This window comes from Protopterus annectens, chromosome 1.part0, assembly GCF_019279795.1.
Source record: "Protopterus annectens isolate FY-2018-M chromosome 1.part0, PAN1.0, whole genome shotgun sequence".
NCBI classification, from domain to species: Eukaryota; Metazoa; Chordata; order Ceratodontiformes; family Protopteridae; genus Protopterus; species Protopterus annectens.
The window spans coordinates 1179293558-1179317605 of NC_056725.1; the positions used below are offsets into that span (position 1 = coordinate 1179293558).

The 24048-nt window shown below is 45.0% G+C and overlaps 1 protein-coding gene across 2 annotated transcripts in view; it reads left to right on the forward strand.

The window, feature by feature from the left end:
• The window catches only part of BEND3 (BEN domain containing 3), an 857102-nt gene that overhangs the window by 705496 nt on the left and 127558 nt on the right, over positions 1–24048 (forward strand). For both annotated transcript variants that reach the window (XM_044065475.1, XM_044065476.1), the window contains one exon: positions 7515–7735. In XM_044065475.1, the coding sequence (XP_043921410.1) occupies positions 7515–7735 (221 nt within the window). The remainder of the gene's footprint in view (positions 1–7514; positions 7736–24048) is intronic.

Genomic DNA, 24048 nt, shown 5'->3' on the forward strand with positions numbered 1-24048 from the left:
CCAAAACTACCCATTCTAAAGACTTAAATCTTGCCTGTGATATTAAAAGTAACTGCTGGAGAGACTGCTGTGTATCTCAGAGACCACCCCTTCTCTGGAACAGGCTCCCCATCCATGTGATGCAGAGATGTCCTTCATGGATGCATCTGCAGTCATAACAAATGGGTTGTCCTGTCGTCAGGCAGCCCTTCGGTCGGCCGGATTCCAAAGTCTGGGTCCGGCTTCAGCTGATGTCGCACTTCACCCGACGTCATCTCTGCTGGTCTTCGGGTATAAAGGCATCAGCCGACGCCATTTTCCTCAGTCTTTCTTGCCGCGTGGCGCCCGAAGCAGAAGCTGTTCGCAAGTGCCAGTCGGTCAGATCCAGAGATTACTACTACCGAATACTACTTCGAAGACTTCTAAAAGCTAAGTACCCCGTTGGGGACTCTTTCTTGCCTCAGCCGATGTCAGAAAAAGTCAGTAACTGTTTAACTTGTGGGAAACAAATACCTCATAAAGATTTCCACTCTTACTGTCTGCCTTGCTTAGGCCCAGACCACGACGTAGCAGCATGTTTGGCCTGTGCTTCCTTCAACCGAACGCTTAGGCGTCGGTCGGAGTTTGCTGAACAGTTTTTCGGCTCAGATTTTGCGTACATTATGCCGTCGGATCCTCCGACTACCCAAATTGTTAAAAAACGCAAAGAAAAAGACCGACACTCGCAGTCCGCGGTTTCGGCCGAAACCACGGTTAAGCAAGCCACGAGTGTCTCGGTTTCGGCCGAAACCGAGAAAACTGGTCAATCTTCAGCCGAATCCATGACTACTACTGAGGCTCCTGCTACCTTAGTTGAATCGGCCTCAGAATTTTTGCCTACAACTGTGGTTCCTAGTGATTTATCAGACACCATCCCTTTGGATGTCTCTACCCCAGCACGTGGTGCTGCTAGGCCTCCTGCAGCCATGTCTATTAAGGCCTTTGCCAGGGCTAAAGCAGCCAAATCTGCTAAATCAGTGCCTGTTAAGCCCCCTCACACAGGCCCACTTCAAGTTCACAAATGCTTACTCTGGCAGAAGATTTAATATCCTTAATTAGGGATCCCAATCTCACCCAGACAGGGCCTCTCAGCCCCAGAAAAGAGACCTAGAGCAGAGCCCCCCGAGCCAGTGTCCTCTGATGATTCTGCGGATGACTCAGACATTACAGACCAGCCAGAGGCTCCTTTTTCTACTTATGAAGATTCCGATGCTGAAGAATCCATTCCAGCTGCCTCTCCACCAGAGGAATTTTCCTTTGGGGAAACCTTACATGCCATGAGAGAACAATTCCAATGGCAGGGTCAAGATTTCTCAGATTCAAGAAAAAGGCTTAGGACTTTTCTGCACTTACCACAACATAGGCCCTTAGCTATACCTCCTGTACTGCCTGTTGTGGATGATGCATTTAATGATGTCTGCACTGCTCCTGATTCTTTACCTCCAGCCCCTGCCAAACCAGATAGATTTTACAGGGTGCCAGACACTCATCACCACCTATACAAGGCCCCACTTGCAGACCCCGAAACTATATCCCAGGGGCCTAAGGCAGTAGCCTCGACCACAGCAAAAACCCCTATTCCTTCAGAAAGGGAATCCAGGTCCTTAGAGAGATGGGGGAAAAAAGTTTACACCTCTGCTACTCTCTCAGCTAGAGCTTTAAACTGTCAGTTTCATATGATCCAATACCAAGAGTTTATGCTTGATCAGTTAACTAAAAAACTGTCCTCTGATGAATCCTTAGATAAGAAATATGTATTAGAAATGGTGAATAACATTCAACAGGTTAGTAACCATTCCTTAAAATGTGGCTATGATGCACTGGAGGCTTCATTTAGATCAGCCATGACTGGCACAGTGATAAGAAGGCATGCATGGTTGAAAGAACAGGTCTTACCGGATCATGTTAAAGCAAAGCTATTAGATGCTCCTATGGATAAGGCCAGTCTATTTGGTACACCTGCCCAGCAGGTAATGAAGAAAATGGAAGAAAAGGCAAAATCTGTACAAACAGTTAAAGATTTCCTACAGGTTCAGCCCCCAAGATTTAGCAGGAACTGGCCTGCCAAAAATTGGTCCTTTCCTGAGATCCCAAAGGGGCAGGAATAGACGCTCTAGAGGCAGAAATCAATCCAGAGGAGGTGCCTACAGAGGACGACAGTGGCAAGGCAATAACCGAGGCACAGACACAACCACTGCCACTGCAACAGGACAATCACAGTGACTTGGCTCTGACACCGCCTACCAGGGAGCAAAATAGCAGCACCATTAGGCGGAAAGTTAGCCTTATTTTCGAAAAATTGGCACTATATCACAAAAGACAAGTGGATTTTGCAAACCATAGACCAAGGCTACCGGTTCCACTTCCACACCTTACCAGTAAAAAGAGGAATGCCAAACCTACCTCCAAATCAAAAAATAGAAGCTCTATGGCAGATAGCGGAATTAACAAAGATGAGAGCTGTGGAAAGAGTACCAATAACAGAACAGGGCAAAGGATTCTACTCCAGACTCTTCCTAGTACCAAGAAAAGAGAAAAGTTGGAGACCTATTCTCGACCTGTCCATCTTAAACACATACATCATTGTCCCAAAATTCAAAATGCTGACCCTACAGCAACTTCTTCCCATGCTGGGCAAGGAGTGTTGGCTGGTAACTCTAGATCTCAAGGAGGCATACCTGCACGTCCCCATTCGACCAAATTGCAGAAGATACCTCAGATTTCTTGCAGGATCAGAGCATTATCAATTCTCAGCATTGCCCTTTGGCTTATCTACTGCGCCCAGAGTATTCACAAAATGCCTGGCATCAGTAATCGCTCACTGCAGACTACAGGAATCCAAATTTATCCATACCTGGATGACTGCCTGTTACAAGCGGACAACAAAAGCAAGCTGACAACAGATTTACAAAGGGTCATTTACTTGCTACAAGCCCTGGGATACACAGTCAATTTACAAAAGTCAAGGCTGATACCATCCCAAACAAGAACATTCTTGGGCGCGGAATTGAACACAGTAAAACAAATGGCATTCCTAACTGCAGAAAAACAAAAGAGCTCCCTCTTTACTTCTTGGCATTAACAAAGCAGAACAAACTAACAGCAAGAAAAGTTCTGCAGGCCTTGGGCTTCATGGCATCATGCATAATCTTGGTCCCACATGCCAGACTGCATATGAGAAAGCTACAGTGGTACCTAAAGAATTTATGGTCTCAGCACAGGCACAGCTTAGAAACAGAAATCCCACTAATCCCATGCCTAAAACAGGAGTTCCTATGGTGGGCTCAAGCATGCCAGTCAAACCCAGGCTTACCCTTCCACAACTCGAGCAAGCCAAACCATCACAACGGACGCCTCGGAACTAGGATGGGGGCGCACATGCTGGACAAATGCATACAAGGATCGTGGACTCAAGACCAGCTGCACCTGCACATAAACCAAAAAGAAATGCTGGCAGTAAAACTGGCAATCCAAAAATTCAGACCATTCCTCAAAGAAGGCCATTTGATGATAAGGACAGACAACACCACAGTCATGTGGTACATCAACAAACAGGGAGGCACTCATTCATACCCCCTATGCAGAATGACTTTGGACCTTTGGAATCTGGCTCTCAGCTACAACATCCAGTTACAGGCAATATTTGTGCCGGGAAAAGAGAACACCCTAGCAGACATGTTAAGCAGAACCATCTCGGATGCTCACGAATGGATGCTACACCCGGACATCTTCAAGGCCATCACAAAGAAATGGGGAATGCCACAAATAGATCTATTCGCTTCCCCACTCAATCACCAGCTCAAAAAATTCTGCACAAGGACATTCCACCCACTTGCATGGAAGGTGGACTCTCTATCCTTCAGCTGGAAAGGCCTGACAGCATATGCATTTCCACCTCTTCCCTTGATGCACAAGGTACTACTGAAAATCAAAGAGGAACGTCCAAGGATAATCCTGATAGCTCCGAATTGGCCAAGACAACACTGGTACCCATTGCTGAGGAGCATGTCTCGGGAGAGAATGTGGTCAATACCCCTGATGCCTTTGATGTTAACTCAGAACAACTACAACATCATGCATCCAAACCTAAAAACCTTGCAACTGACTGCCTGGAACATCACATAGCAGCAAATAACCCAGACCTTTCCCAAAGGGTTAAATACATTATCCTTGAAGCCCGCAGACCTTCAACAAGAAGGAACTATGCAGGAAAATGGAAAAGGTTTGTCATTTGGAGTACTGAAAGAGGAAAAGATGTGTCAAACATAGATATTGCTAACATTATGGAGTACTTGGCAGAGCTTCTACATATAGGCCTGTCCTATTCCTCCATCAAGATACATGCATCAGCTATTTCAGCAGAATACAGCTTCGATCCACCTGTCTTTTCGCATCCTCTACTCAGGCAGTTCCTCAGAGGGATCAAGAATGTAAAACCTCCTAGGAAACCACCATTACCAGCATGGGACTTGAACTTTGTGCTAGAAAAGTTGACACTCCCTCCGTTTGAACCAGCAGCAACAGCAGATCTGCAACACCTGTCATGGAAAACTGCTTTCCTACTGGCAATTACCTCAGCAAGGAGGGTTTCGGAACTACAGGCCTTAATGGCAGTGCAACCCTTCCTAATCTTCCATCAAGATAGGGTGTCCATGAGAACTAATCCTACATTTATGCCTAAGGTGGTATCCAGAGTGTCTTTAAACCAGGCAATCCACCTACCTACCTTCTTTCCCAATCCACAAAACAGGGGGGAAAGAATGCTGCATACCTTGGATGTACATAGACAGTTACGCTACTACCTGGACAGAACCAAAAGTAACAGAAAAACTGACCAGCTTTTAGTAGCATATGCAACAGGAAGGGAAGGAAAAGCAATTTCCAAACAGACAATCTCCAAATGGATAGGAAATTGCATAAGATTCTGTTACTCCTACCATGGAAAACCAATTCCACAGAACATAAGACCTCATTCTACAAGGGCTACAGCCACTACCACAGCTTTCTTACGAGGAGTGGCAACCAAGGACATTATTGAGGCGGCTACTTGGACCTCCGTGCATACATTTGCCAAGCATTATAATTTACCTCTATACTCTAGATCCCGAGCAGGGTTTGCCACTGCTGTACTGCAAGGGATCCTAACTACACCATAATTTTTCTTCCTCCACCCCTAGTTTGGCTATGGTATTCTACCCATTTGTTATGACTGCAGATGCATCCATGAAGGACATAATACAGTTTTGTACCTACCATAAATGTAGATGTCCGAACTGGATAGCATCTGCAGTCAGGATTACCCACCCTCCTTTCCCCTCTGTGGTACTCCTAGGGTATTTACCCTCCTAATAGCTAGCTGGGGGAGTCTCTTATGGTGTATTTGTTTGTATATATGTACATACATGCTTATTTTTGTGTTTGCCTTCTACCTTTTGGAAACATTGGCATTTATCCAAAATTTAGCCTTCCAAGAGGGCAACTGGCATCTGGGGCAAGAAACACTGAGGAAAATGGCGTCGGCTGATGCCTTTATACCCAAGACCAGCAGAGATGACGCCGGGTGAAGTGCGACATCAGCGGCCGGACCCAGACTTTGGAATCCGGCCGACCGAAGGGCTGCCTGACGACAGGACAACCCATTTGTTATGACTGCAGATGCTATCCAGTTCGGACATCTACATTTATGGTAGGTACAAAACTGTACTTTTCTCCTTAACCCAGATCACTTGTAACTTGGACAGTTGGATTAGGAGCAGGAAATTCATCCCTGGTAAGGGCACCTGTGTCTCTAATGGACATAAACCGGTTTACCCTTCATAACGCCAATCTCAATATGGTCGACCCCGCTTCCGCAAATACCGAAGTGCGAATGTCCTAAACATCAAATTCCACATATCCGAACGACAAGATCTCGCCCACTTTTTGACCCATGGTAGCACTGGTGTGGAGGTGTGGTGCAGCATTTTAAAAGTTTTGCGGTTCTGGTTTTGCGAAAACGGTTCGATGATGTGGCCGATTAATCATATGTGATCGACGATATAAAGGTAAACCCATAAGCCGCCTGTAAATGGTTCATTTCCTAAGTCCTGCTTACACTTAGCAAGGGTCCGAGAAGTTGTCAGGTGTTTGGGATGCATGGCTAGGCTTAAAAAGGCCCTGGTGATTGTTAGCTAGTAAACATCTATGAACCTTGGTGATTGCCCAGGAGGATAATCTTGGGACTATTTTCTTTTGGTAGAAGTGGACGGTTACAAAAGTTATATATTTGTCATAACAGTAGAGCCAGATGAGGTGATCATCCTTACATATTCTTGCCTACTTCCTCATCCCCAGTGGTGCACATGGTTTGAGTTGTTAGTGGTCATTTTGCATGCTCCCTTTTGGACTGGCACACCTGAGATATGAAGAGGAAGCTAGTTGTCAAAACATTGAATGGGTTAAATTGTTAGGGACTAGTAGCCTGGGAAAGTTTAGATGCCAAGTTGAGCGAAAGCCATGTTGTTTTACTCCTTTTTGGCTGACTAGGATGGATCTGCTCATCCAGATCTGTCATTTTGGAAAGTTCACATCTTTCACTTCCCTTCCAGCCTTGGTGCCAATTGTTTGGAATTCATTCAGCATAGGGCAGATGATGAAGGTCTTCTACATTAGGTATAGATACAGCAGATACCCCCCTCCAATGATGGAGTCTCCTTCCAACTTGTTTAATAATACAGTGTCATATCCATTGTCACATCTGTATTATTTCTTGATTTGCAGGCTGACCTACTAGAACGCTGAGATGAACTTATCTGGTTCTGTGGAATAAGTGTGCTTGTTTAGCTTTTTAACTTGCATAGTATGTCACATCATGTATCTGTACAAAAATGCACATGTCCACAAATACAGATTTTACAAAGAAGAACGCCAAATGTTGTTTGGCAGGTAATAAGTAACGGAGGCTTTCCCCCATAATGGAAGGTCCTCTGATAATCAGCTGGTACAGCCAGAAAGCATCTATTAGGTGCTTATCATATCAGTTGCTCTTTGAAGGTGCTCTGTATTGCATGCTTATTGCCCTCCTGCCATCCACTGTGTTTGGGTGGCCCCTGTGCTCAAGTTCTTTGAAAGAATTTGCCTGTTGTATGTCTGTCATGTAAACAGTTTTGTTATTCTTCTGTGTTCTGTAAATGTTTCTTGGTTGTACTTGTTCAATGCATGATGTTACACTGGCGAGCTTATGGGCTAATTGTGTTGCCTTACTCCTGAGGGTGAGATAACAACATGTGCCGAGCCAACTTTAAGTATGTGCCCCTAAACGCAGGAGCTGCAGAAAGATTTTAATTGTTTAGAGCTGTTAGTTTGGGGTTCAGAACAAGAAATCCCCAAATATTTGCCCTGCTGAGGGCACCTCACAGATCATTTGACATGGTGAGTGTATATGTGCTGTTGTTTAGATTTATTATCAATGTGATTCACTAGTAAATATTTATGTAATCCCACTTTTTTCCTGCCAGTTAAAAGGACAAAAAGTTTTGTGAAAATAGAAACTGACCCAGGAGCTAACACTTCAGACTGCACCGCAGCAGACCAACTATCTGACCAGCATGCTCTTAATGGAACCTTCTCTAGCTTGGTGGAAGCTGTTAAGAGAAAAGAAGCCCAGGAGGACCTTAGTAACCCTTGTAGTCAGAAGGATCTTGCACCATGTGTCAAAAAAAGGCGACTTATTTCTGAGGTAGGCATGCATCATCTGACCGTGATTCTAAGAGAATTTAATTTATGCAGTTTTTAGACTTTTCTAAGTAATCATATTGCTTTATTTTGGAATGCATCATCCCAAGTGTAAATAAAGAGGCTATCTTCGACCAAATTTCTGGGCTGAGAACAGCATTGCAAAGAGATTTGTTTGCATGGGGCTGCAGAAAGTGGTATGCTCTGCCTAAACACGGGCCATGCTAATGCTAAATGCTGCATATTTGCATTATTTTTATAGTAAACAACATTAGTAACAAGTGAGATGCAGCAGTCTACTTCTGTTTAACTTATCAGTTTATACCAGACAGACTTGGGAGATTCAAGTAACTGTTCAGTATTTTTTAATATTTCAAAATTAGTCCGTTCGTAATAATCGTTATTACTATGATCTTTGTCATAACATATTAACTTTATCAAATAATGTATCAGGATTAATGTCAACTTCAGCACTCCCAAAGTTATTCAGACAGTTCTGGACCTGATTATATGGCAGAGACCATATGTTCGAACTTGTAATAGTTCGAACACTGAAGTAAAAAAAAAAATTAAGCTGCTGTAGCAGGGGGGCTATGCCCCCCTGCGCCTCCCACGTGGGGGGTTTTGCCCCCCACACCCCCTTACTTAAATATACCAACTTTGAGATCACACTGTATTGCGGAAAAGGGAAATCTTCCCGTTCCGCACTGTATGCGGATCTCCATTCAGTCCGTTCGGACTTTTAAATGTTTGATGTTATGGTCTCGACCATATCGTCTTTGAACATTTAAAAGTTCGATCTACTGAAGGGGACCCATATATAGACACACACACACATGTAGAAATCATGAAATTAATCCATTAAGGCAGCGTATGTGTTCTGTAGGCAGTCTTGACCTAAATTGAATGGTTATGCAAAGAGCAGTGACTCCATCTGATGCTGGTAAAATTTTAACCATTGATCCAAGTTGTTGTGTCTTTCAGCTTATCCCGGTTAGGGGTCGCCACAGCGGAACTCCGGTCCGCTAATGTTTGGTAGTGGATTTTTACGTGCCGAGTTACCAGTTCTGGCGCACAACCTTCAACGAAGGCACGCCCATTCACGCATGCCTCCACACAGAAGACGCTCTAGCTGAGAATCGAACGTGACAACGTCTTGCTGTGAGGCGACAGCGCTACCGCAGCACCACTACCGCGGGTTAACCATTGATCCAAGTCCATTTCTGTAATCGGATAATTAGCCATTTTTGTCCATGTAACAAAGGTACTACTTTCAGCTTAAACATAGGTTCATAGGATGATACTAGGCTATTGGCCCAGAGGCCTTTATAAGCCTATCCAAGAATTTCACCCATGTTCCCTCAGAGTCAGCACCTGTTTCCCCTGTCCAGCAGGGACACAGGTGGGATCCCAGGGGTGTATTTTCGGTTTCCCATCCAGTCCAGGTTCCTGTTAGAGGGCTAGAGAGTTACTCTGCTTGACATGGAGAGGGAGTCTATTCCACAGACGGGGGAGTCTTTGGGACACAAATCTATCCCGCCAACAAGTTCTATTAATGTCACAGACCAGGTTAAGGCCTTGTGTGCGGGTTGCGCAAGTTGAGTTTGTCTTTTGGATTATGCAGCAACTCCAGCAAGGCTGGGTTTGAAATGGCCTTGTATGCCAGACATAGGTCACTTCTGTGCAGTCTGTATGAGAGGGACAGGGCTTTTAGCCTATTGTATAGAATAGATGTTTGAGACCCTGGATTTTCCAGGTCAGGAACCTCTGTGGTCTCTCCAAACTGTTGCATCTGCTTGGCAAGGTACATGCTGAAGGGAACATTGTACTCGACAATGGGTCTGATAAGGGTAGAGTACAGGGATGTTTATCATCTCCTTTTTCCTGGATGAATTAGCCTTATTTATGAGGTGGGCCATGTAGAAAGCCTTCCGTACAATGGCGGCAACATGGTGGTCAAAAGTCAGGTTGCTGTCAAAGTGGATGCCCGACAGAGTGCATGGTTAGTACGTTGTTATTAATGTGATATTTATGGGGATGACATTTTACCCAAAGGGGATAGTAATGCATTTCTTGTCATTCAGTTTGAGGCCATGCTTCTAGCACCAGTCATTAGTTTGGATAATTTCCTCTTGGAGGATGTTCACATCAGTAGGGGAATTTAAGACCGTGCCCAGCTTGCAGTCATCTGCAAACTTGGTTAGCCACAGACCACTGGTTTTGGCTTACACCTCAGAAAGGTATATCCCAAACAGTAGAGGCCCCAAGACCGATCTTTGGGGTACACCGCTCATTACGGGTCTACTGCTAGTGGTTTCTTCCCCTACTTTGACTGAGTGGGTTCTGTCAGTGAGCCAGTTAGCTACCCATTTGGTAACATTCTGGTTGATGCCTAGCTGAGAGGGTTTGTCTATTATGCCCGAGTGGGGAATAGTGTCAAAGGCTTTGGCTAGTTCAAGGTAGGGTGGTATGCACCATCTTCCCCTCGTTCATGACTTTGGTGACTGTTTTGAAGAAGTCGACCAAGTTTAACATTGCTCTGTAAACAAAATTATATACTTTTGCAGTGTAGTATATCTTTTAAACTGCTCAAAGCTAGCTTATAATTGGAGTAGATTTGATAAACTATTGATTGTTCTTTTTACCAAATCAGTATTTGAAAGAGAAAAAAAGTGTATATATCATATTTCAGACATAGAATACTATGAAATTAATGTAGGCAAGTATTAAACTGTTTAAATTACTGTGGACTTGTATCTTTTACATGAATGTAAAGGACTTTTGTTAACCCAGAATGAAGCATTTGGAATACAGTTAAGGGCACACAAATCTGTTGATTTGTAAATCCCACTCAAGGATGCTAGAAATAAGTCTGAGAAATATTGCGTAGGAAATACTCCTATATTGCAATTCAGCTACTTTGAGACAGATATCACATGAGCAAAAATGTGGAGGAGAAAGTGTTGATGTCCTTCTGTTCACATGTTGCCGTATTCTGTACATATGGGTTTTCTCCTCTTGCTTCCTGAACATCTGGCCAGTATGCAAAATATTTTAATCACTGTCTGGTGCGTGGGGCATCTGACATGGCTAGCAGAGCGTGGGCCATAAAAGTGACGTCTGCCGCACCAGACCTCAGAACTTCTCAGCCGCCAGTCGAACGTCATGTGTTCCTGCCTTCCCGGCCATTGGATTCTAGAGAAATCAAATAAGTGCCACATTGGGGAACCTCCTTTTCAGTCATTGTTTTCTAATGCTTATTCATGTCATCCATAGAGGGCAAGTTTAAGTGCGGCCATGAACAGTGCTTGTTTTGTTTAGGTAGGTCACATGACTACAAGGCCTGCCCCATCTGCCAGGCTTTTGTTCCCAAAACTCTCCGTCGCCGACTCCATGCGCTTAACTTGTATTGAGAAAACCAACATCTGAAAGAGTTAGTCTTAGGTGTGGAGGGATGTTCATCATGTTACCCTGCTGCAGTCATCACACTTGGGTTATCCTGCCATCAGGCGGTCCCGCAGTCGGCCTGAATTCCAAAGTCTTGGTCCAGCATCGGTTGCTATCGCTTCTTTCCTGATGTCAGTGCGCCAGGGGTATATAAGAGGCATCCAACTCCATTTTCTTCAGTCTTTCCTGTCGCACGGTGCCCGAAGCAGAAGCAGTTCGCAAGTGCCAGTCGGCCGACACCTGAGATTTTCGATTTGAATTTCAATCCGAAGTCTTCAATAAAGCTAAGTACCCCGTTGGGGAACATTTTCTTGCCTCAGTCCGATGTCAGAAAAAGTTAACAATTGCATTTCTTGTGGGAAGCAAATACCTCATAAGGACTTCCATTCCTATTGTATTCCTTGCCTAGGCCCAGACCACGACGTCACAGGTTGTCGGTCTTGCACTAGGTTTAATAAACGCACTATCAAACGCCGTTTTGACTTCGCCCGACATTACTTTGGTAGGAAATTTAATTATATCATGCCGTCGGAGCAGCCGACGACTGCAATTCATAAAAAACGCAAGGATAAGGACTGGCGACCAAGGAATAAGCCAGACCCCGAGGCCTCAGCTGGGCCTGTCACCGATTCTCCGGTTTTCAGTGAGACGCCTACGCAGCCCCTGACGACCACAGAGCTGGAACCCCAGACAGCTGCCGACTCCCAAGCAGAGTCTACTAGGCCGACGCAGCCATCTACCGACACCGGAGCAGAATTAGACACCGGTGCAGAGGAAACACCTTTAGTTGCAGAAAGTGTCTTCAGACAGACAACGCTCACCATTAAATCTTATGCTAAGCTTAAAACTCCTTTAAAACCTAAGAAAACTGTTCATCAGTCTACAGGTCAAGGCCCCATGCCTAAGAAACAGATGCTTAAGATGGCTGAAGATTTAATTACCCTTATCAGGGGTTCCCATCCCCCTCCTGATAAAAGACCAAGACAAGAGAAGGATTATGCATCCTCTGACCAGGTTTCTCTCTCCTCAGATTCTTCTGAGGAACAGGATCACACTTTTCCACCCTATGAGGATTCTGATGCTGTAGACTCTATTCCCTCAGCATCTCCCCCTGAAGACTATTCCTTTGGGGAAACATTACATACCATGAGGGAACATTTCCACTGGGAAGGCCAGGATTACTCAGATTCTAAGAAAAGGCTCAGAGAGTTCATTTTATTACCCCAGAACAGACCTCTTGCTATCCCTCCTGTTTTAGATATTGTGGATGATGTCTACTTGGAGTCTAGTTTAAATCCAGACTCTCTACCTCCTGCTCCAGCCAAACCAGACAGATACTACAGAGTACCTGACTCACACAAATTCCTTTATAAAAGCCCTATAGCTGATCCAGAAACCATATCCCAGGGTCCTAAGGGAGCAAAATATTCTATGGCTAAAAATCTTGTGCCCTCTGAAAGGGATTCCAGAGCCCTAGATAGATGGGGAAAGAAAATATACACCTTTGCAATTCTGGCTATGAGAGCATTAAATTGCCAGTTTTGCATGCTGAAATATCAACAATTCCTGATTTCTCAGTTAAAACAAAAAATGAGCACACATTCAGAACAGCCTGAGTTCAAGGAAATGCAGGATCTGTTGCATGCAGCTGAACAGGTGGGCAAGCATATTTTACAATGCGGATTTAATTCACTGGAAGCTTCCTGTAGAGCAGCTGTTACTGGCTCTGTAATTCGTAGACTTGCTTGGTTAAAAGAGCAAACCCTCCCTGACCATGTTAAAGCAAAATTATTAGATGCACCTTTACAACAGGATGTATTATTTTGTGTCAAAGCAGAAGAGGTTTTAAAGGAAATGGAGGATATTTAGCGCGGAGTTGCCCATAGAGCACCATCGGGCAGCGCCGGTTAAACAAGGTTAAACTATTTCTGCCTCCGTAAAGTCTGCTCTTCAATTTTTCCCTTAGAACTTCTCTACTTGCAATCTAAACAGTCTATTCTCTATCTCAATAGCTCAGCACTTGCTCCTAAAGCATTTTTATATAGGTAAAGTACTTGTATACTAAACAAAGTACTACATTAGCCTAGAATCCCCTTGAGTACCCATTTCCCTATAGGTCCCTTCTGACTCAGTTACACAGCAAACTTTTTCACTTTTCTAGCTTGTCAAGGGTCAGTTGCTAGCGTCCTCTCCTGTTCAGCTGGTGAATCTGGGCATCTTGAGGCAATGTTACAATTGCCTCATGTACACAGACAACCCACTCCTTCTCCCACAAAACACAAATACATGTGAGAGATGCAACTATATAGCCAAACTGGAGGCTGAGCTCTCTCAACTCAGGACTGGCAAGACCAGACAGGAGGAGAAGGAAACCACGCACACCACAAACCCAGTTTCACATAGAACTATCACAACTGCAAAACAAACACATAAACACACAAAGACATACTGGAGGCACTGATCAAAAATCTACCAAAACTACAGAGGCCTCCAAAGCAGACACCCAAGCAACTGCCACCTCAAGACATAAGACATGCAACATATAGTTCTCAAAGTCAGTGTGCTAAACAGTCACAGCCCTTAAGGCCAAACACAATGCCAGACACACTTGTTATAGGTGACTCCATAGTCAGACACACTGGCGTCCCACTCACCAGACTGAACAAGGAAAAGATCACAGTTAGCTGCCTGTCAGGCGCTAGAATCCGCCACATAACACAAGCACTCAGGTCACTCCAGCAAGTACAAGTATGACTCTGTCATTGTCCATGCCGGTGTGAGCGACCTGAGACGCACCTCCCTGGACTACATGAAAAGAGACATAGAGGAGCTCTCAGATTATGTAGCCCAGGCCGGTATGACCCTGACCCTGAGCTGTATCCTACCCTCACCAAGAATGATGCCACAATACAGAGACAAAATGATCAGCTTTAATAATTGGCTTAATTACTGGTGTCATTCTAAGGGGATCCAATGTCTGTCTGCCTGGGATGACATGCTTGATAAGCCACGCTGCTTATGAGGGACGGCTTGCACCTGTCACCCTGGGCTTCGGATATTGGCAAAGGCTCTTGCCACCCCATAGTGCCTTTTTAGGCAAGGCTCAAATGATAAACCTACCGCCCTAGAAAACAAAAATGGAGAAAACTAAGGGTAATACTACTCAATGCCAGAAGTCTAAACCTCAAGATGCACGCCTCGAAGCCCTCCTCAGTATGGAGAACATCGATGTTTGTGCTGTGACTGAAACCTGGTTCAAGGCTCCTGAGAGCACCCCAGCACTATCAGGTTATACTTCATATCATGCGTTCGGCCCCAAAATCCGGACCGAACTACAAAAGGAGGGGGAGTATCCATATTCATAAAGGATACCCACACCTCCAGGTTAGTGGCAACGCACGAAGCATCGGAGACCATCCAGGTGCAATTAACCATAGGTAAAACTGCCCTACAGTTTGTAACATGCTACAGACCACCTTCTCAAACTCAGGAAACCCACACAGCCTTCCTGAAGACACTGGAGAGTATAAATGTCTCTCCAAACACCATCATATTGGGTGACTTCAACTACCCAAACATAGACTGGGAACATTACTCAAGCCCCAACACCCTAGCCCAAAGGTTCCTTGAGTTCATAAACTCAAATGCTATGGAACAACTAGTCACCATTCCCACAAGAGGAGAAAATATACTAGACCTGATCATCACAAACATGGGGACAAAATGCTCCACACGGAAGTATATCCCTCATTGGTGAGATCAGACCATAAATTAATCTCACTGGAGATCCACATCCCGCCCACCCCAGCAAAAGACCACAGTGAAGAACTTCTCAAAAGCAAGCTTCACACTTCTTAAGACTGGAGTGGTATCCTTCAAGGCCCCGAGCCAGTGGAAACCACAACCCACTCTGCTGAAACCCTTACAAATGCCTTCTGAGCACCTCCAGGAATGTATAGATCAAGCAATCCCTAATAAAATCAAGACCTTTTCCACCAAAGGCAGTCTGGTGGACTCCAGCCATAAACAAACTCTACAACAAGAGGAGAAAGCTACTAAATGACAGAGCAAAATCCCTAAATGGGAAGGCATCTCTGATCAATACTAGCAAAAACTACGATCACTCATAAAATCATCCAAGGCCAACTTTGAGAGAAAAATCGCTAATGACACAAAAGACAATCATAAAGCCTTCTTTAGCTATGTTAGAAACCTGGGTGGAAACTCCCAGATATGCTCAGAATTAGTCCAAAAAGATAAAAATCACTGAACCCACAGACATTGCCAACATACTGGCAGACAGGTTCAGTGCAAATTTCCTCCTCCCCCCAAAAGGAGAAATATCTATCCCACCAGAGTCTAGCCTCCCAAACATCTCAGATGCCCAGGTGAGAGCTGCTCTCTCTAAAGCAAAAACACAGCATCAATGGGACCGGACGGTGTCCCCGGCTGTGTGCTACATGAACTCAATGAGGAACTAAACCCACACATAAGGCTGCTGTTTAATCTTAGCCTTACTACAGGATCACGTACCCAAAGAATGGCGTCGGCAACTGTGGTCCCACTCCACAAAGGCGGTGCTTCTACGGACCCTGGAAATTACCGCCCCATAAGCTTGACGAGCCTTGTCTGCAAAGCTATGGAGAGGATCATAATGGAACTCATAAATAAAGACATTGGGGACCTACAGACACTGGATCCTACCCAATTTGGCTTTGTCAAGGGCAGATCCTGCCTCTTGAACTTGGTCGACTTTTTCAAAACAGTCACTAAGGCCATTGATGAGGGTAAGGCAGTTCACACAGCCTACCTTGACCTAGCAAAAGCATTCGACACAATACCCCACTTGGGCATCATAGAAAAGTTCACCAGCTTAGATGTAAACCCATATGTCACAAGATGGGTTGCAAACTGGCTCAAGGACAGAACACACAGGGTTAGAGTTGCTGGTGCCATGTCAGACTCTAAGCCGGTCACGAGCAGTGTCCCACAGGGCTCAGTCCTGGGCCCCTCTTGTTCGGCATTTATTTTTCTGAAGTGCAGGCAAACATAGGGGGATTGTGGCTGACAAAATTTGCAGATGACTGCAAACTGGGCACCATAATTGACACTCCATCAGACACAGACATCCTCCAGAAAGGTCTCATAGAAATGGATAACTGGTGCCAGAGCCATAGCCTTAAGCTAAATGCCAAAAAATGTATAGTCATACCCTTTGGGAAAAACAAGGTAACCCCTAATTACCACATAGGTGGTAATCCATTAAAAAAGGGAAGAAGTTATCAGGGACCTGGGGACCCAAGTTGACAGTAACCTCTCTTTTGACACTCACATTGCCAAAGTGGTTAGGAAGACCTTCTACATTGCCCACCTGATCATGAAGGGATTCACATCCAGATCAGGAGAGGTCATTGTACCCCTGTACTCTTCACTTATCAGACCAATGATAAGTACAACGCCCCATTCGGAATGTACCTTACCCGACACCTGCAGCAGTTGGAAAGACCCCAAAAGTTCCTCACCAAAAGGATAAAGGGGCTCAAACATATGTCATACGATGCCCGACTGAAGAAACTCCAGCTCTATTCAGTCGCATACCGTCTGCTCAGAGGTGATCTGTGCCTGACATACAAGGCCATGTCCAACCCAGAATTAATGGACATGCTCCACCTCAAAAAATCCAAATCCGCCAGAGCCACGAGAGCAAGAGACTTAAACCTCAACACGGATATAAATAGGACGTGCTGGAGGGACAGATTCATCACCCAGAGACTCCCTACACTATGGAACAGAATCCCAGTCCATGTGAGGCAGAGCCCCTCACTGACTCTGTTCAAGAGAAATCTTGACGAGTGGATGGGAGATCGTAGGTTTACCCCGGGAATCATCTCTGTATCACTGCTGGACAGAGGCACAGCAAACTAATGGGTATAGTATTCTCATCCTAAGGGGTGGTGAAAGCCACACACACTCTGGCTAGGCTTATAAATGCCCTAGGGCAGAGAGCCTAGTATGAACCTATGAACCTATAAGGCTAAATCTATGCAAACGGTCAAGGATTTCTTGCAGGTAAAACCCCCTCGCTTCAGCAGAAATTGGCCAACAAAAAATTGGTCCTTTCCAGCTTCAGACAGATCACAGGGGGGCAAATACAGACGCCTAAGGGGCAGAGGTCAGCCACAGGGCCCTTACAAAACTCCCTAATGGGGTTCTGCTACCCAGAAAGGAGGAGAAGAGAGGCCCCAAGCTAACATAAATAAGGCAGACAATGACTCCATCCTCAAACTACCAAGCAATTCTCTCCTGGCAAAACCCTTGGGAGGAAAACTAGCATTTTTTGCAGACAACTGGCACATCATCACAAAAGACAAATGGGTTCTAAACATTGTCTCTCAAGGATACAGATTCCACTTTCATACCTTACCAAGGATCAAAGGAATGCCAAACCTGCCACCAAATCAATGGGCAGAGGCACAAAGACAAATTACAGCTCTCATGAACATGAGAGCCATTCAACAGGTACCTACACAGGAGCAGGGACAAGGATTTTACTCAAGACTCTTCATAGTTCCAAGAAAGGACAAAGCATGGAGAACCATTCTGGATCTTTCAATTCTGAACACCTTTCTGCAAGTACCAAAATTCAAGATGCTAACACTACAGCAACTTCTTCCCATGCTGGGCAGGAATGCTTGGCTAGTCACTTTGGACCTTAAGGAGGCATACCTGCATGTCCCTATCAGACAAAATTGCAGAAGATACCTCCGCTTCATTGCAGGTTCAACGCATTACCAATTCTCCGCACTGCCCTTTGGCTTATCTACTGCGCCCAGGGTCTTCACAAAATGCCTGGCACCAGTAATTGCATACTGCAGACAAAGAGGAATTCAAATATACCCATACCTGGACGACTGTCTTATTCAAGCAGAAAGCAAGGACATTCTTTTACAGCATCTGGCATTTGTCAAACACCTTCTAAGTTGCCTAGGGTACACAGTAAATGAAAAGAAATCAAAACTAGTGCCCTCACAAAACATAACATTCCTGGGTGCCAGCTTGAATACAACGGCCCAGATGGCTTATCTCACGCCAGACAAACAACGACAACTGTCTCAATATTTCAAAATAATGGCAACAAAGACCCAACTCCCTGCAAGAAAAATTCTGCAGGCCTTGGGATTCATGGCATCTTGCATTCTACTAATACCATTTGCAAAACTGCATATGAGGAAATTACAATGGTACCTGAAAAGTGTATGGACTCAGCACAGCTACAGCTTGGAAACCATGATTCCACTCATTCCCTGCCTTCAACAGGAGTTTCTATGGAGGGCAAAGGCATGTCACCTCAACAAGGGTCAGCCTTTCACCTTACCCACAGCCAGGCAAGCTATGACAACAGATGCATCGGACTATGCCTGGGGAGCACACATGGCAGGACAGTGCATTCAGGGCAAATGGACTACAGATCAGAGACACCTGCATATCAATCAAAAAGAAATGCTAGCAGTGCAGAATGCCCTAACAGCTTTCAGGGACCTTCTACACCCAGGACAACTACTAATAAGGACAGACAACACCACAGTTTTGTGGTACATAAGCAAGGGGGCACACATTCCTACCCTCTATGTAGACAAGCAATGACCTTGTGGAACACTGCACTGTCTTACCAGGTTCAATTACAAGCACAATTCCTGCCAGGAAAGAAAAACACATTAGCAGACGACCTAAGCAGAAATATCATGGATCCACACGAATGGAAACTAGATCCACAAGTATTTGCAATGATAGCTCAAAAATGGGGACGCCCAGACATAGATCTGTTTGCAAGCTCCCACAACCACCAACTTCAAAAATTTTGCACAAGGACCTTCCATCCACTAGCTTGGAAAGTGGACGCTCTCTCATTCAGTTGGAAAACATTAACAGTGTATGCCTTCCCTCCACTGCCTCTTCTAGCAAAGGTACTGCTGAAAGTCAGATTAGAGAGGCCACAAATGATTCTCATTGCACCAGATTGGCCACGCCAACACTGGTATCCAGTTTTAAGGACCATGGCCCAAGGCCCACCATGGATTTTGCCACAAATACCTCACCTGCTCACCCAGTGAGACAGTCTGATTCTACACAGCCAGCTCAAGACTTTAAACCTGGCTGCATGGCAAATTACCTAAACAACCAGCCAACACCTTTATCCAAAGCTGTTATGGATGTCATTCTGGAGGCCAGGAGGCCCAGCACCAGGAAAACCTGTTCAGACAAATGGAAAAGATTTTGCTCCTGGAACCAGGCTAAATGCCTAAATCCCCTGGAGCCGAACATTCCTCAGATTCTGCAATATTTAACTGAAATGTTACACAAAGGACTTTCCTTTTCATCTATTAAGATCCACGCCTCAGCAATTTCAGCTCATTACAGAACGGATCCTCTTTTATTTTCACATCCACTCCTAAGAGAGTACCTCAGAGGGGCTAAGAACTTAAGACTGCCAAGGAGAGCTCCAACACCTACTTGGGATGTCAACTTTGTCCTGGAAAAGCTTACACTGCTGCCCTTTGAATCAGCTTTTTCAACTGATTTAAAATTTCTTTCATTGAAAACTGCCATACTACTAGCAATAACCTCAGCTAGAAGAGTCTCAGAGCTAAAGGCACTAATGGCAGTGAAACCTTTCCTCATTTTTCATCAAGACAGAGTTTCTCTACGAACTAATCCTTCCTTTATGCCAAAGGTGATATCCAGTGTGGCCCTAAACCAAACCATTCAGTTGCCCACCTTCTTCCCAAATCCCCAGAACAAAGGAGAAAGACTCCTGCACTCTTTGGACATTCACAGGCAATTACGTTACTACTTAGATAAAACTAAGGCTTTCAGAAAAACTGACCAGCTCTTTGTAGCCTATGCTACAGGATCACAAGGAAAAGCTATCTCAAAACAGGCCATTTCTAAATGGATAGGACATTGCATACGTTTCTGCTACACACATCACAGGAAACCAGTACCTGCTAACATTAGGTCCCAGTCCACCAGGGCTACAGCTACATCAGCAGCCTTTCTCAGGGGAGTGCCAACCAAGGATATTCTGGAAGCTGCTACTTGGAGTTCAGTGCACACCTTCACCAAACACTATCACTTACCTCTTTACTCTAAGACTAGAGCTGGTTTTGCCACTGCAGTTTTGCAGGGTCTACTAGCCTCGTCTAACCCTGTTTGACTCCACCTCCCCTCCTTAGCTTTGGGATTCAACCCAATTGTGATGACTGCAGCAGGGTAACACTATGAACATAGTACAGTTTTGTACCTACCATAAATGTAGATGTTCGAGTGTTCACCCTGCTGCAGTCCAGGTTACCCTCCCTCCATCCCTTCTGAACTAGCTGAACATATCTCTACTACTTTATCCTATACTACCTCTGTGGTGTATTTGCTTGTACCTAAGGGTTTTGTTTTATTTTTATATAGCCATATGTGTGTGTGACAGCAACCGACGCCGGACCTAAACTTTGGAATTCGGCCGACCGAGGGACCGCCTGATGGCAGAGAACCCATCTGTGATTACTGCAGCTGTATTAGCACTCGAACATCTACATTTATGGTAGGTACAAAACTGTACTTTTCTTCCCGTCATTCCAGTTTTCTACAGTCATATCAATTCTTTCAGACTTAAAATAATGGGAAGGCAAAATGTTGGTACCCCGGGCGGGCAGACAGACAGAGGTGATAACCCCATTTGTTAGGAATACTGCAACAGTAATCAGTAAGACATCTACTATTATGGAAAGTTCTTATCACAATTGTATTTTGCTGTGAGCATGTCACTGAGATGACAAGTCCAAGGAGAGAGAGAGAGGAGATGACAAGACCAAGGAGAGAGAGAGGAGGGAGCATCTTTATTGGCACACCAAGCAGACTAATCTTTTTGACCTTATTGTTATGCATTGATGAGTAATTAGCTAAACCTTGCAGGGCAGGAAATATGACACTCAGGCTGTCTGAGGGAGGTAACTTGAGAAGGAATAGAAGATGACAAAAGTTGACTCGGGTGGTGGTGGGGTAGTCGATTATCTCAGCAATTAGTTGATATTTCTGGAAACCTTTTTTCACAGCATGTGTAGCACATAAGTAGAGAAAACATTTGTTAGAGAATACTGGTCTACAGTAATTGATACTTTTACTGATGTGTCTTAAAGTTAGCACCATGCCTCAGTTTGTCTATTCTAAGTCAATGGGACTGATTTTGACAGTCCAGCCAAGGGCACTGTAATCTTATAAACCGTGCACTCATAGTACATTAAGGGGAAGATTTAGCTTTAAAGGAAAATAAAATCTCATCAGGATATCCACCCCCCAGGAAAACATTTGAGGTTACAAACGCAATAAAATTAGTAGTTTCTGGCAGAAAGCCAGGACATACTGTTGAATTATCTGTCTTTTGTACAGAGGGCGCTAACTTGTCTGGGGTACACCATAAACGAAAAGAAATCGCACCTGGTACCCTGTCAACAAATTATATTCCTGAGGACAACCTTGAATACAACTTCCCAGGTGGCTTTTCTTACGCCAGATAAACAAATTCATTTGACAACCTACTTCAAACAAGTGGCCACAAAAACCCTGCTACCTGCAAGGCAAATTCTGCAAGCCTGGGGGTTCATGGCCTCCTGCATTCTTCTAATTCCATATGCAAGACTGCATATGAGGAAACTACAATGGTATCTAAAAAGCCTATGGTGTCAACATTCGCAGGATCTAGAAGCAATGATTCTTATCATACCTTGCCTACGTCTAGAGTTCCTTTGGTGGACAGAGGCCTGCCACCAAAACAAGGGATTGCCATTCACACTACCCTCTGCCGCCCAAACCCTAACAACAGACTCATCAGATTATGCATGGGGTCTCGCCTGGCAGGGAAGTGCACTCAGGGCAGATGGAACCCAAGTCAAATGCACCTGCATATCAGTCAAAAAGAAATGTTAGCTCTACAAAATGCTCAGACAGCCTTCAAGAGCCACATTCTTCCAGGACAATTAATGATAAAGACGGACAACAGCACTGTTATGTAGTACATAAACAAGCAGGGGGGGTACACATTCTTACCCTCACTCCAGACTTGCCATGGCATTGTCGAACACAGCCATGAGCTACCAAGTGCATCTACAAGCTCAATTCCTGCCATGAAAACTAAATACACTGGCAGACAAACTAAGCAGAAACCTCATGGACCCGCATGAGTGGAAACTGGAACCAAGAATTTTCAACATGTTGACAAGGAAATGGGGGAGCCCAGATATAGACCTGTTTGCCTCCCCCCAGAACTATCAATTGGACACATTTTGCACAAGGACTCCCCACAAACAAGCTTGGAAAGTGGATGCTCTGTCCTTCAACTGGAAAAAACTATTAGTTTATGCCTTTCCTTCTCTGCCTCTGCTCTCCAAAGTACTACTAAAGATCAAACAAGACAACCCAAGGACAATTTTGATTGCACAGGACTGGCCACACCAACAGTGGTAGCCCCTCTTACACAGTGTGTCACTGTTGGCCCCATGGCACCTGCCTCAGACTCCTACCCTATTGTCTCAGCAGGAGAACCAGTTTCTGCACCCCCAGCTTCAAACACTGAACCTAGCAGCCTGGCTAATTACCTAATGTCTCCTTTATCATCCCTCAGTAAACCAGTGATGGATATCATTTTAGAAGCAAGGAGGCCTAGTACTAAAAAATCTTATGCTGAAAATTGGAAAAGATTCTGTGCCTGGAACGAATCTCAAGGGATGAGCACAGCAGTGCCCAATTTACCTCCGATTTTACAATACTTAACTGAGATTCTTCACAAGGGTCTGTCCTTCTCCTCCATCAAAATTCACACCTTAGCCATTTCAGCTCACTATAACACAGAACCTCCCCTCTTCCCTCATCCACTGCTCAAGCAAATTTTCTTCGTGTTTCACTGTTGCAGTCATTACATTTGGGTAATCTGCTGGCAGGTTGCCCTCAGTCGGCCTGATTAACAAAGTCTTGGGTCCTGCGTCGGTTGCTGTCCCTTCTTCCATGACGTCAGGGGTGTAAAACATGCAGCCGATGCCATTTTCATCAGTCTTTCTTGCCGCGCGGTGCCCGAAGCAGAAGCAGATGTTCATTGTGTTACCCTGCTGCAGTCATCACACTTGGGTTATCTTGTCGTCAGGCCGTCCCGCAGTCGGCCTGAATTCCAAAGTCTTGGTCCGGCGTCGGTTGCTGTCACTTCTTCCCTGACGTCTGTGTGCTAGGGGTATATATGATGCATCCAACGCCATTTTCTTCAGTCTTTCTTGCCGCGCGATGCCCGAAGCAGAAGCAGTTCGCAAGTGCCGGTCGGCCGACTCCTGAGATTTTCGAAGTCGAATTTCAGATCCGAAGTCTTCAATAAAGCTAAGTACCCCATTGGGGAAACTTGTCTTGCCTCAGACCGATGTCAGAAAAAGTTAACAATTGTATTTCTTGTGGGAAGCAAATACATCATAAGGATTTTCATTCTTATTGTATACCTTGCGTAGGCCCAGACCACGACGTCACTGGTTGTCGCTTTTGTGCTAGGTTCAATAAGCGTACCATAAAACGACGCTTTATTTTCGCACGACACTACTTCGGTAGAAAATTTAACTACACAATGCCGTCAGAGCAACCGACTACCGGCGTGCACAAAAAACGCAAGGATAAAGACAGGCAGCCTAGACCTAAGCCAGACTCCGAGGCCTCGGCTGAACCGGTCTCTAGTTCACCAGTTTTCAGTGAGGCTCCTACGCAGCCCCTGGCTACCGCAGATTTGGAACCCGAGACCGATTCGGATCCTTTGGCGGAGAGTGCTAGGCCTACGCAGCCATTTACTTT